Source organism: Neomonachus schauinslandi, chromosome 9 (assembly GCF_002201575.2).
Source record: "Neomonachus schauinslandi chromosome 9, ASM220157v2, whole genome shotgun sequence".
Classification (NCBI taxonomy): Eukaryota; Metazoa; Chordata; class Mammalia; order Carnivora; family Phocidae; genus Neomonachus; species Neomonachus schauinslandi.
In genome coordinates, this window is record NC_058411.1 from 62536509 (window position 1) to 62552056 (window position 15548).

General features: G+C 39.2%; 1 protein-coding gene across 2 annotated transcripts in view; it reads right to left on the minus strand.

Moving 5' to 3' along the window:
- NPAS3 (neuronal PAS domain protein 3) overlaps positions 1-15548 on the minus strand; it is an 840191-nt gene that overhangs the window by 710766 nt on the left and 113877 nt on the right. Inside the window, exon 2 of one of the 2 annotated variants that reach the window (XM_021695392.1) lies at positions 15290-15379. The exons of the other annotated variant lie outside the window; for it this stretch is intronic. Within the exon in view, the coding sequence (XP_021551067.1) occupies positions 15290-15379 (90 nt within the window). The remainder of the gene's footprint in view (positions 1-15289; positions 15380-15548) is intronic. 2 annotated transcript variants of the gene reach the window in all.

The window sequence follows — 15548 nt, forward strand, 5'->3', positions numbered from 1 at the left end:
TCTAGAACATTACAGTTAAAGCGAGAATATTAATATTTTCCATGATTTAAAAGCAGAATTGAAACACATTTTTAGAAGTGATACCAACATAGAACCCCTTCCCCAGAAAGGGGATAGGATCATGTAGTTTACAGTTCCAGTTAGCATAACTACCTTATATTATACTCTGTATTCAAATGGTTTTCAGAATAAAATTATCTTTTAGTTTATATAGATTTTGTCACTTTTTTTGGTTCATACAGGTTCAACAGCAAGTAACAGTGGCATTCATCCATGTAATGAAGCAAGTTTAAAAGGCTGGATTATACATTTAAAATGTCATAAAATGTCTACCTTTTTTTACTATTGCTCTGGAATAAGGGTAAGAAGGAGATAGGTTTGCATTGCTGCTACTGGTGATTTTAATCTTAATTACAGCACTTAGTTTTCTGAATATTTCTATAGCTGGACATGATTAAAGACTCAACAGAAAGATTTACTAGAAAATGGTAACTGTATGTAAGTGGTTTAGAATGGCCTCTTTGACCACTGAATTAGGTCTCTCCTGAAGACGTATGAACAAACCCACTGTAGTCTATCTTTTAATGACCATGTTAATGTTGACCTAGAAATGTTTGAGACCAGGTGGCTATCTATTTTTATTCAGTCTTATCTAGGTCTTCTTACCAAGTGCCATGAATACTCTTTGATAGGAGCTCAAAATACTAATAATTATAATGGTATTGGTTGAAATGGTGATAAACAATTAATGTACCATGAGGTTCAACAGCTGGATCAAAACCTCTTAACCGAGGACAGATTTTCCCATTAGGTGGTATAAATTAAACTTCCAAGAAGTAGATCAATGCTGAAATTACATCTTTTTGGCACAAACTAGTAGGATCAAAAATTCACTTTCAGTCTTTGTCGAAATTCCCTATTAAACAATTTCTGGATCTGTATAAAAAATTTTAAAAATTCAAGTTAAGTTCAAAAAATTATAAATATGCTTTAACATATTCATACCCAGAGTGGGAAGTCAGTCTGGACCATTCTTTGTGCTTTATCATCCTAAATATTCTGCATTCCCATCTAAATCATCACCATTTAGCCTACTGGATAGTTGTAACCAGTCCAGCACTGCACGAATGCAGGACCAGGTACAGAAGCAAGAATGCAACCTCAGCTTTTCAACCAACAGCCTGATGCTCTGCCCCCCGTGCCATGTGCTGTGATCATGAGTGATGGAGCTGTTCGGACGGCAAGCTACTTTCAAATAATGATCCACAAAGTTAATCAAAAGGGCTTCCCTGTTCAATATTTACCTGTTACTCATTGACAGCCACTGTCTACATTGCCATCTAGAATGTATAGAATGGGATCAGCAATACCAAGCTCAAACAGAACCCGAGGGCCTCGCTGAAGTACCAGGCACAACGAAAAGCAGAATTAAGCAGCTCTTCAAACCACCTCTGACACTAAAGACGTCCATAGCATCCACAGCAGCAACACACTGCTACTTCCTGGATTTGGAGGCCCAATTAGTTGCTGATAATAAGAGGAATGAAAGGAAGACTGCCACATGAGAAATAAAAAAAAAAAAGAAAAGAAAAGAAAAGAAAAGGAGATATTATGTATCAAAATATAAACATGGAGGGAAAAATAGTAATTTCCTGTATTGGGGCAAAAAAATAATATTCCCTTCTTGATGTGATCTCCTTGCTTTTATGTACTAGGAAAGTCATATCTATCCTGAAAATTATTTTTCTCATTTCAATACACATTCAACATTTTAAGCTACAAAATAATAAGAAAACATTGATTTTTTTTTTTATGTGTTAGGTATTTAAATACTCTTTGCCAGTCTGTCAATCAAATGTACCCATAGGGGATGCTGACCAGCCTCCATGTCCATCTCTAAAGAGAGGCAGGTATCAGACTGATCATAATGCAATTCTCTCCTGTTATTTTTAACCAACAGCTAGAAAGCAGGGCTTACTAGGAGACCTTATAATTCACATTTATTATCCATGTAACCTGGCAGGTTTTGACCATGGTGTTTAAGGAACGAAAGTCACTCCAAATATTAATCCTCTTTTAACTCATTTTTCCTCAACATTTCCTTCGGAATGATGAACACTATCTGAACCCTTAGTATGTACCAGGCATTGTTTTAAGTATTCTACATGTATTCATTCATTTACTCCCATAGTAAACCCTAGGAGAGAGATTACTACCAATTTACAGATCAGAAAAAACAGGTAACAGAGAAGTTACGTAACTTGTTCAAGATCACCCAGCAAACAAATCAGTCAGGTAGGGTTTGAATCCCTCAGTCTCAATTAGAGACTGTGTTCTTGTCCACTGTACTGAAGCTGCCCCTAATTCCACCTACTAATAAGGTAAGATGACCACTGGCCTTTAATAAGTACCTTAGAAAGTTTTGTGGATAAATGAATCGATACCATAAAGGAACTTGCAATCTTATTAAGATATCCATCCCTAGACAGACATGTAGTCTTTTGTCCTCTCACTTGTAAGTTTATAACCTGCCTCCTCTTTCAATTTAAGAGTTCCTAAGAGGTATTTATTTGCATATATACAATTGAATGCTACTGCATGTCTGATACAAAGTAAATGATGCATTAGAATTGAATCTCGGATTCAATATTGACTTTCTTCTCTCTTTATATCCCCTCTCAAACCACTCCATCAGGAAATCCTGCTGGCTCTTCCTTCAGAATATGTCAGAATCCAAATTCTTCTCACCACCTCTACTTCCACACCTTGCACACAAACCACTTTGATGACCATAATAGTTTCTGAACTAGTGTCCCTGCTTCCACCATGGGTCCCTGAAGCATGGACTCAGCTAGCAGCCAGGTCCCATTATTCTTCAAGACAAAAATCCTCCCAAGAAGCCATTTCAGGTGGAGTAAAGGCCAAAGGCTTTACCTGGCCTGCCAGAGCCCTGTGTGCTGGCCCCCCATTCCCTCCCTGACCTGCCGCCAGCTGCAGTCCTTGCTCTTTCTAACCCACTGCACCAGCCTCCCCGCATTCTTTGAAAGCAATGAAAGCTCTTCAACTTCAGCACCTTTTGCCTGGAGTATTTTTTCCCCAGGGCTATCTGGAGGCCTAACTCCCTCAGTTCCTAGGAGTCTCTACTCAAGTATCATCTTTTTAAATGGGGTTGCACCTCCTTAAAACCATAACTGACCCATCCTCACCCAGTACTCCTAATTCCTTCTTAACCTTCTCGATTTTTGTTCCACAGCACTTACCACCACTGAATAGACAGTATGATGTGCTTGGTTTGTAACTTGTGCTGTTTACTATTAGTCTCTAATGCCCTATAACTTTCAGGGCAGAGATTCCAGTCTTCGTTCACTATATGTCCCACACAATAGTTCCTGGTTATAGAAGGTACCCAATAAATATGTTGAATTAAGAGAAGAGAGAAACCACTGTGGATAAAGCTAAAGCACAAAGTCAGTGTGTCTGTGTGTGTTGTGTGTGTTGCACCTAGCAAGATTACACGGATACCACTCATAGATAGGAGAAGAGAGAGCTTCTGTTGAGAGATATTTTCATTGGGGAGGCGGAGGCCAAACTAGATCAAGACTGGTGGATCTTGAATACTAAGCTAAGACTAAAGACCCCATACAATATGATTGAACCATTGAGGACTTTAAGCAAGGAACTATGTTAGAAACAGGATTTTAATCTAGTAACTTTAGGGTGGCCCAAAAAAGGTATTTTTGTATTCCCTTGAATGGTACTTTGTGTACAGTAGGACTCCAGCATTTAACTTCAATTGAAGGAGATAAAAGAAGACTTAACAGGAGACTGCAACAAGCTAGGCATGAAATAATAATTTAGGTCAAGGGGACTGGAACAAAAGATAAGTTTTTTCCACAGGAAATCATGCTACTAACAGGCTATTGGAGACAGAAGAGGCAGAATGAAAGAGGAGTCCAGGAGTGAGCCTGAATGACTACAAAAATGAAGATAAAGCAAAAGAAGGGCAGGGTAGGAGAGGACCATTCCAAGGAAGATGCAGAGCTCTGTTTGGGGGCACAGCTGCATGGTCCCGGAGGGAACCCCAGACTGGGAGGGGAGAGAGGTCACACTCTGCAGGCGGGCCATGCTACATGGCAGCTGTGTGAGAGTATTCACATCACTTAACCTCTAGGACTCAAGGGGTTTTGTTTGATGTTAGGTTCTTTTTCCCCCCACAGAAAATAGAGATAAAACACAGTTCATTGGGTTGCTGGAAGGATTAATTGGCTATGTCCATAGAAGTGCTTGCGAATTTTTTGGTCATTACATGCTTAAGTTGATGTCAAGCAAATCACAAGGAGAAACCTCGAGTAGTTTGGAAATCTAAAACTCAAGTTGGCAAAGAGGTAGTACTGAAGATTAAAAACTTGGGATTCATCCACTTTTGTGTGATAACTGCAGTGTAAGGACCAATGAAATTTCCGAAGGGCAGACCTAGTTGCCCCCATACTGGAGAATGTACAGCTGTGCATACCAAGGACATTCAATAGCTAACATTCAAATACAACAAACTCATCCTCTTCTATAGGTAAGGCTTTAAATTCCCCAGGGTCTTGTTCTTTTATGGAACCAGATTTCAGTAGACTACCCTTGAACAGAAAGTAGATTTTTTGTGGACAAGTATCCTGCTCCAACGGGCCACATCATCCAATTGAAAGTGAAGGAACTGCTGGGCCACAATGACATGAATTGGGCTGCCATAAATAGTCATCAGATTAAACATTAGCTGTGTACGTCGAACAACCCACCTAACCTCTGAGTCTTCATTTTCTTGAGTGCCAAATGAGTATATAACCTACTTACTTCAAACATGGATGTGGGGAGTCAATTACAATGATGTTTAGAGACAACAGAACACCATTGTTGGAATAGGTTACTTCTCTGAATTCAGCCTCCTCTCTCTCACTGCATATAAAAAAACAGCCAACAGAGAAGCAGAAATGGTAAAACTCAACCACAACTTCACGGTCAACAGTGAAAACTTGTCCCCAGAAGGATCAATTTTGCCTCACAATGGAAGACCTTAGTATCAGTGAGTATTTCCTGTGGATGGAAGAATAAATGCAGCTGTATTCATTCTCTACTCTCTCTACAGCTCCGAGCCTCAAGTTTCGAGGACACTCTATATCACAACAATCTTTTGTCTGGCAAACTTCCCCTGAAGAGAGCCAATAAAGGTGTATGTGGTACAAGTAAACCAAATTTGCCACTAGATTCTCGTAAAAATGTATTCTACTTAAAATCCGCTGGCCCATAATTTTAGTTTTCTAGTCTTCCCTTCCCTAAGACATTTCACAAGTACAGTAAAATTTAAAAAAAAAAAACATATATATACATATGTATATATACGTATATATACATATGTATATATACACATATATATACATATGTATATATACATATATACATATATATACATATATACATATATATGTTTTTTATATACATATATATATGTATATATACATGTATAGATATATATATATATATATCAGCTTTCTTTATTCCTACCAGTCTCATAAATTTGTTACTAGCTCTTAAAAGCAGCATTCACAAAAGAGGATAAACAATCCTTCTAGCAGATGAATTTATTTATCATCAATTTTATAAGAGCTCAAGAAATACCCCTACCCTCCACTATCCTCCCCACTGGATAGGTCTCCAAACCTCTCCTTTTAAAAACAGGGTGACATGAAGGTCACTGCTGTCACTGTTATTAACTCGAGACTTAGGACACCTGATGAATTTCTCCAGAGGGATGAGAATCAGAGATGTTGCTTCTATTTTCCCCTTTCAGGCCATCAAGCAGTTAGGTAGTCCCTAGAAAGCATGTTCCTTCCCTGGAAGTGAGCAAAGACCTCCCCGTAATTACTGCAAAGGTCTTCTTCACCAGGAAATCCAGACGGTGTCTAAAGCATACAAGACAGGAGCTCCATGCCTGACTGTGCCAGACACTCAATTTCACTCCTGAAACAGTTTTGTTAGTGGAGTTGAAGAATGGAAGAGGAGCATCATCAAGAAGACCGTGTACCTCCTGGTTTCAAGGCCAAGGTATGCAATTGGCTCTGATTCACTCTGAGCACCCCTGACGTTCAATGGTCAAAAAAAACAATGCTGTTGTGAAAACTTAAGTTGGTTGAAATGCAAGTGAGGATAGCTGCTAGTGCAAGAAACCGGATTCTCCTCATTGGTACCTAGGCAAAGAGTGAGGCTTGCTACATAATCTAATATATAAATACTACTGCATTTAGTATTTATTGCAGAGATTCTTTATAACTGGGCTGAGGGGAAGGGAGGGAAGGGCAATTAGGTTTTAAAAAAGATGCAGAGATTGTCTGTTTAATCACATAAATCTCAAGCAGTCAATTCCAAAGACTCTTCACACTGCTAAGTGAATCACAGAGGTCTCAAGTTTGACAACGGCGGGGGGGGGGGGGGGGGGGGGGGGAAGAGAGTCACTCAATGTTTTCTTTACATGCTGGCCATTGACCCCAAATCCTCCCAGGACCCAGACTTCTCTCTGCTTTAGAACTACATCAAAATATCTCAGTGCTCAACACAGTAAATAGAATTCGCTTTATAAGCAACCTTAAGAGGATGCAGCAGACGTGGCACGTGAGTGTGTAAAGTGCCCAGAAAACTCCACCTAATCATCCAGCAGTTACTTCTTATACATGTACATGTTCTGACCTTAGAAAGCTGTTACTATAACTCACCACACCCTTCTCACCACTAGCATCATCCTCTTTCAAAACTATTTCTAAACAATGAAGTACTAGATTAAAAAAAAAAAAAAGATTGAGAGGGTAGGGAGGGATTTTTCTGTTGAAAATCTCAATCACTAATGTCACTAATATCACTGGTTCTTGCTGGAGTTCCCTTGTTTTCTGTTTTTATTTTTTTCTAAGCACAAGAAACAAAGTGATAACATTTGAGAAAGGAGATACTGCAAAAGGAAAAAAATGTCACGAAAGGAATTCTCTGCAAAACACGGTTTCTAGATAGAAGGTGACCATACAGCTTCCAGCTTCCCCTAAATAAGCTGCTTGTATACAAGTTACAACACTTGGCCCCAGACATTTCCCAGCTAAGACAACTTCAGGATGAATCCACAAGAAATGCCTATATATGTAGCTACAGATCTGTCAAACAGGACATGCCTATCAACACAGTTCTATATAATGATAAACACCAAGTTGTGAACAGTGGCTATCTATGGGTGTTACCATTATAAAAGACATTCATGTTTTCCTCTATGTTTATCTGAATTTTCCAAATGTTCCAGAGTGAAAATGTATTGCAGCTTTATTCGAAAATAATATACAGCTATTCTAAGAGAACATAGAACTAATGTAGGAAACCTCCTCCCACCCCCATTCACCAACCCAGAGCCATGGCACTGGGGTTAGTCAAAGGAAATTCCCAGATTATCCCCCAATACAAGTTGATGGGACACGCATTGTGCTCCCTAAGCTCCAAGTCCAAACCCAAGGCCATTTACTGAGCAGAGGACAGCAAGCTCCCAGGATCAATAGTAGACCAATGCATTCAAATAAAAGCTCTGAGCAGGGTCAAGTTGAAACCATAATCTCATCCTTTCCTTTTTGGGAAGACTATCAGGAAAAGTATTGTCAATCTATAAATTTATAAAATCTATAAACTCTAAATCTTTTAATTAAAAGAGATTAATCCTACTGCATTTTTTTCCTACTGTAAGCACACCACTTATGTAGTATTATAATGTGCTCAAAAATTAAGTGAAAAATTAAGTGGCAATTCCACCCTATATTTTTCATGAGGAAGATTTTCTTAAATTTCCAAAGAATATGAAATTTTCTGTTGTAGGTTAATTTACCAGATTCTGAATATTCACTGAAGTTCACAATTATTCCCTTTAATGATGTACTGTACTTTGATTGCTATGAAGATGGAAATTCTTTTGTGAATTTATATTATATAAAGCCTAGTAATAAGTGGCAGATAGAAGACTGAATTCAGGATGTGTTCCTTTAGGAATTCAGTATTTCCATAGCCATAATGGCTTATCCTACTGGAAGTTGTAGGTTTTTTATTTCCATTTTGCAGACACGAGTTCTTTGATATGAACAGTTGTACCTTAAGTTAGATGAGGAACAAAGTAGTACTCCTTCAGGGGGTACTTACTACATGCCAAGCACCATAGTAAGTGTTTTTGTGGTATGGGCCTTAGGCTCTAAGTCAAACAGACTAAGGTTTAATGCAACGGTCAAACTTTCTGTAAAGGGCCACACAGTAAACATTTGAGATTTGATGGGCCATATGGGCTCTGTCAGCCCTACTCAACTCTGCCACTAACAGAAATGCAGTCACAGACAGTGCATAAGTGGACAGGTATGGTCGTGTTCTAATAAAACTTACTGTACAAGAACAGGTAGGGGATAGGAGAACAGATGTGGGCCAGTAAGTGACAGTTTGGTGCCGCTAAACTAAATTTCACTTTATTGTACCTTCTTAACCTCAAGTGAGCTGTTTCAGCTCTGTAAGACCCGGTTATCTGTAAAATGGTGGTAATAATGATACCTAGAACCTCAACTTATTGTGAAGACTTAAAAAAATGTCAAGGCATTAACCCACTGATTCTCAATACAGCTATGAGATAATTTTCATTTGTTACCCCCATTTCAGAAGTGAGAAAACAAAAGCATTAAGAGTTAAGTAACTTAGCCACCGTCCCAGATCTAATCATTATGGGGGGGGGGGAGGAGGAGAAGATCAAACTCAGATCCATTTCCAGGAGGTTTAACTACCCCGATCAGTTATGAAATACTATTGTGTGGATTTGTGGAGCTCTTAAAATATGTTGCTCGCAAAGACTAAAGCATAGTTCTTCCACTCTAATGCATAAACAAAGACCAAAAATTCACCGAAGACACATCTATACAGAACACACATCAACACACAGAACAAACTGTTCTTCCGGTGAGAATTTATTAAAACCATAGTTGATGTACAATTTTAAGTTTGCTGTATTTTTTTAAGATCTGGGCACAAGCACATTAGTCTCCCTGTCTCTCTCTGAAATCACCGTTAGTGATTTCGAACACTGTAGTTCAACAGCATGCCTGCAAAAAGTTCATTGTTACTCTATTCCTCTCACCTTGACCTTTGCCTTCTCTTCAAGTTTCTAGAGTTCTCCTACATACTGCAGGTGTGTCAGTAGCCAAGTTTTAAAAATCAAGGCAGGCACTTCTCTCAAAATGAAAATACACATTTGGGTAATATTCTTTCATTTTAAATCATGCCTCCTGTACCTGTCCATTTTGACTCTCCCCTTTTAGTTTATCTTGAGTTCTCCTGGGAGGAGAAAGGCAAATCTGGAGCATGTCAAGCCGGAAAAAGCAATAAACTTGCAGACAGGTCCTGAACTGGATTTCATACTGGTAGAGTCCTGCAAGAGGTTTTTAAGTCAAAAATAACTTCAAACTCACAAAGCCTGAATGCACCTCCTCCAAGCAAAGCACACGAAAGGAGTTTCCCAACACAGAGGAGAGGCTGAGATGGTGGGCAACTTGCAGAGCTGTTCTGACTCGCTGTCCCTGCCACATTCCTTTCCTGAAAGCTCCTCCAGAGCTCTCTCCCAGGATGGCAGTCCACCCCAATGCCTCAGTTTCCCCTTCTCTTCCAAACAAGTCCTGTCACCCTTATCCTGCCCTCTACTCCTGACATATGCCATTTGCAATTTGCTACACCAGAAATACTGGTCTTTTGGCCCAAATCACTACCTCAAGCCTCTCTCCCCCAAATCAAAATCTCTACCATGAAGATCCCAGGGCCCACCTCGACTGTTAAAAAAATAACCCTTTCCTAGGACCACTTCCATTGTTTGCACTCCTCACTGGAGACACCTCTTACACAGAATCCCAATTACCCGTTCACATCAGTCTTCTAGGCTTTTGCAGGGCATAGGCTTTCTTAGTCACCTCTAAGTCACTTTATGCAGAACAGCACCTGACCCGTGGGTGAAGATCAAAATATAGTTGTTAAATGAATGAATAAATTAGCTCCTTTCTAAGCTAGCCTGGCATTAGCCCTAAATAATATACCATCCACATTACCAAGACATACCACTTCAAGTCATTTACAGGCAAAAATCACTGGTGTGATGCTAAAATTAACTGGGAGAAACCACCAGAAACCATGCTGAGGTCTGAAAGGCATGATGTGGAAATTAGAATTCATTTGGATGTTGAAAGGCTTGAAGCAGTTCTTGCTACAAAGTTCAATGTCTGTTTAACATGCAGATTCTATTAGAGCTCTTTATGAAGTTCATTGTATATTTCTCTTTTCTCACTTCTTTGTTATTTACTGATCCAAATACAACTGGCATAAATTATTCCAATGGTGGGGCTGGGGGGGGGCTGTATAACTGCAATCAATCAATCAGGTTGAACAGCCAGAAGAATTCACTACTGCAGCTGCCAGAGCCTCCTTGACCTTTCCCTCCCCGCCAGCACAGGTGACCGTCTATCCCCCCCCCAGCAGCCTGCCTGACAAGGAACCTGTCTTGTTCTCCTTAATTGGGATAACACGTGCAAGTGGTTAGCACTATGTCTGGCACAACACAGCTGATAGACTGGTGAGTTCCTTCTTCACTCATTCTCTTCTTGTCCCCGGACCTCGTTAATTCCTTCTCTCTTTGGAGTCTGGATTTGCCCATTTCCAAACCCATGCTTCTTGGCCAAAGCCAGCCTGAACACTATACTGAGCAGAAGAACACCCACATTCTGGGTTTCTTCTTTTCAGAAAAGGAAGACATCACCTCTCCCTTTCTAGCCCAAAATTTCTCTCTCCAACCCCTGTCGTGTTGCCTGAAATTATTCCACTGGAGAATAACTCCACTTTTCCTTGAATTCTTTCACTTGGAGTTGCTTATTAAAATGCAAATGGCCGTGAGAAGAGTAACATTATCAGTTAACAACACCTGATCTGCAATGAGGGGTATGGACAAAAATGCCTCGTGGGTAAAGGCCTGGGCACAAAACGCTAACCAGGTATCCAGGTGGCATGAATTTCACGGAGGGAAAGGGGCTTGGACAGAGAGGCAGGAAACAGACAACCTTCACCGTTTTGCCAATGGCCCCTTCTCTTTAGGTGACCACTGTCTTGTCAATGGCCAACACCTTCTCAATCTCGGCCACACTTAGAGACGAGGCACTCTGGGTGAAAGCCCTTTGTTCAAAATGGGTCCTGCAGGAACTATTTCAACAGCATAACATGTGCTCACTGAACAGTAGTCCTTTAAGCTCCAGTCCCCACATCCATCTTCCCTAAGTATTAGTGAGATCATTGTTCTTGAACACAGCTACCATAGTGTCAAACCACATGGCCAAACTGTGACAAACTTGGAGGCTACAAAGGCCTTGCTCAGTTTACTCCTTCCCAGTTACCTTTCCTCACGATCACATATTAACACAGGTGATTGCCACTGTATTTTGTGGTAAAATCCCATCAGTGTCCATGGAAATTCCCTTTCCTCCAACTCAAATATTTTGCCTTTATTTAGAAGTTTAAAGTTATCATAGTTACTATGGAGGAGGCATCTCCTCTTTTTAGACTCTCCACACGTTTATTTTTCTGTTTGAAAATAGAAAAAAAAAAATAACGAACAATTGTTTTAATTAGAAAGAACTGTGGCATCTCCCAGTCAAATCAATGATTTTACAGATGAATTCACTAAAACCCAGATATATTTTGCAAACTTAAAGACAGCTTAAAAAGGGGAAAGGGGTCTGGATTCTCTAAGTTCGGTACTTACCAAAATGACTGCTTAACAAAAAAATCTGTCAAATATTTACAATATGGTTAGTGTTTTTGAAAACCCTGCTTTCCTACCCTTTGCCAAAAAATTATCACTGATTACAATTTTATATTTTAAGTCGGCCATGTCATAAGCATTTAATGTAAGAAGTTAGAGTAACTTTTTAAAATTCTAAATTATAGCTTTTTGATTTAACCACGTTTTATTTTCCTGCTTAAAGTTTTCAATATTACTAAAATTGTTTAATAACTCCCAATAACATCTAAATCCCACATAGTGTTGTAAAATGTAGCAAAATTCAGTTATAAAACCATACAACTACCGTTGAAAGGATCAAGAACAGTGATGTGCTGGTAAATATTTAACAACTCGTTGGGGACAGGAGGGCACCTGATTTGCAGCATTTTCCAATTTCCATAGTGCAAATACTTTGCCCTATTTCCAGTTACTAACATGAGGTCAGGGATCATAGAATGGGAAAGATGTGCATACAATTGATTCTCATGGGCCCATGCAAGTCAGCACCAGCACATTCTGATAGGAGAGACCAGATAGGGCAGCCTTTCCATTCCTCACCATTTCTTTCTTTATAACCCACCGTATCCTCACAATGACGTAACACCCATGTGATTACGTTTATACACTTATGATCTACCGACTCTATCTTTTTCGGGTGTAATACACAGTAAGAAACATTTTACCTCAGGGCCCACCCCATGGACACACACATTTTATGTACACTTCCACAAACACACACAACAAAAAACAGAAGCCTCACAAGATAAAACTCACTCTCCTTAAGTGCAGTGCACTAAAATTCTCAATTGTTTCCATTTGTTTAATTCTGATCTTGATCCACTAAATTGGACTCCTAGCCCACTATTTGGGTAGGGCCGCCCAAATTGAAAACCAGTGCTGAAATAGACTAAGCTCAGTGAAGACAGAATTAGATGTTCTTAGTCTATATCTATCCCTATGTCTAACAGTAATTATCGAGAACCAGGAAGGTCAAGTAACTGCCCAGTGATGCACCTGCCATCACTGCCAAAAGATCCCCGAAGGCAAGTGGTAATTCATTACATAGAATCAGGATATTCGTGGTTTAAAACGGAAAGCTAGACCACCTTCCAGGACAACCACCCCTTCACCAGAAATTGACAGAGAACTAACCACATCATTGATGAAACTCTGGTCCTTCAACTACTGTAGCCCTCTGACCAACCCTCCCTGTCTACCTAGAAAGACTAGGCAAATCTGAGCAATTACCATTTCCCTATTATTAGTAACATTCACCCCTCGAGAGTGTTGGAAAAGTACCCATCTTCTGCACAAGAACATTTTCAATCCTGTAGGAATGGGAACTACATAAATGCAGACTAGTATTATATAAAATGTACATATTTCTATGTAACAAACGTTAACACCAGCTTTCTAATAGCCAGAAGCCAAAGACTAAGTTGAAGAAAGTACTCACTCAGGAAAATAAAATCCGAATCCATGGACTTTTCAGTGTGTTGATGCACCGCATGCTTTTTTATAGGTGCTATTAAACGTACACTATAGTTTCAAGACAGTCCAGATAAGCGTCTTCACAAAATACACAACACCATTAATCATCTCAGTGACAGTGCTCCCATTTAACATCCTGGGGATTTCCTCCCCTTCTTCATCATTTATTTGCCAATATTTCCTTGTTATGAATATCCCCCTAGTGACTTTCCCTCGCAGTCACAGCTGTGCTGCCTACTGTGTCTACCTTGACGACAAATAACACAAATCCTTAAAAAAAAAAAAAAGAAAGAAAGAAAAGAAAAAGAAAAAAAAAAAAAAAGCCAGCCCTTGAGATGATACCTACAGTTCGAAAGGTAGCCCGGCTATGAGCTGAATTCCCAGTGACCTCCTCCGGGCTCCCGGCTTTAAACTGACAAGCCTCCGCCTCTAAGCTGATAATAATTTCGGACACGTGAAATTGGCTTACTTACAAGTGAACAACAGTTGGCTGTTGGTCTTCAATCACTTGAATGGTCAACAGTCAACTGCTGCTTTCAGATGGTCCTTAAAAGGACCCCCTTCTTATACAGCAAAAGGCTTCTTCAAAGTATCCACGAATCACAACAAAGCCACAGAATCACTAGCAAGTTACAGAAACCTGACGACCAAGAGCCACAATAAGGATGACTCACAGATAACAAGAATTTTTTAAAAATAATAATCAGTAATGTCGCATTATAATTACACCAATTCTGATGAAAAGAATAACACTATCGAGGCAAAAGAATATCAAGAAATAAAGTCAGAGAAAAATAAGTGGCAAAGATACAGAGAAGAGTCCCAGCTCCATCCGGTATCCATTTTGTGTCCCTTTGAGAAAGCAGCCTTCACTGGCCCCAAAATTTGCTGATTGTAAAATGGAAACCATGAAAGAAAATGCTCTACAACCAACTGGAGGAGTAAATGAAAGTAGAACTCACCAGCTTGTATTCAGACAGGATTTTTAAGGAAAAAGGGTATTTTTTTTTAATAATGGAACTCCACTACAAAAGAGTTTGAAGACAAAAAACACACCAAAGTCTATTTGCAAAGTCTATCAGGAAAGTCCCACGCCTTCAGTGGAACTATGTTTGCCTTACTTTATATTGTCTATAGAATAACTTATTTTAATTAAAGGTTACTGTTGCTTCAATCATTACTCTAACTTATGGGAAGCACAAATGTTATTCTTTTGGGGAGACTCCAATTTAGACTATTGTTTTAAAAAAACAAAAACTTCCTTCTTAGCAAAAGCAACACAAGTCAAGCTCTGATACATTAAAATGCCTTTCCTTCCCAGAGCAGAGTGTTTACTTCAGTGATAGTAACAACACCTCATTACCAACAGTGCAGATTCTGTTAAGTAATGGACAAAGCAAATGGCAGCAAAGGCAGAGGACTCAACTTCAATTTAACTGTCCTGTAAGGTACATAGTAATTAGCTGCAAAGCTCTGAAATCTTAGCTAGCATGTTAAGTCTGCTACATGACAGTATAATTTGACTTCTTAAAGGATTATGCAAATTACAACTCATCATTCCATTACAGGATTGAAAAAAAGTGACAGCTAATTTATACATAACACACCTTTCAAATCCCTAAGATGCGAAGCACCTGTGCAATGTATTTTGCCGAGATTTTCTTGCATATAAGTACTTGTTTATTGCAATATAAAGAAGCTTACCTAAGAGCTTTAACATAGCCATTTTTAAAAACTTTTAGACCACAATTTCAAAAGAATAAACATTTTTTTCTGTCTTGATTTCAAAGGCAAATTTTGTTGGTTGTTTGTGTTTGGTTTGTTTTTTTTCCCCAGTATATTAGAGAAATATAAGGTTTCAATACAAGGATATTTTTGAATAGCTGGCAACCACAAGCACTGATGCACGAGCCAGAAGGAAGACTCACAAAGATTTCAACATACTTCTGGTAGGTAGATTCACAGTAGATTCCGTCATATCTGTAGATTTTCCTACATTCTGATTGGTTGGGCAGAGGATGCTGGGCAGTTATTCTGTAGAGGCATCAAAAACAGATAGACATGACTAGAGGTTCTCTACAGTCAACCGGAATGCAGGATAACAAGTATGTTGAAATTTAATATATTTTGCTTCTTACGCTTTTGAGCTATATACATAGTTGCAATGTGTACATACATTTTAGAACATCAACTTCCACTTTTA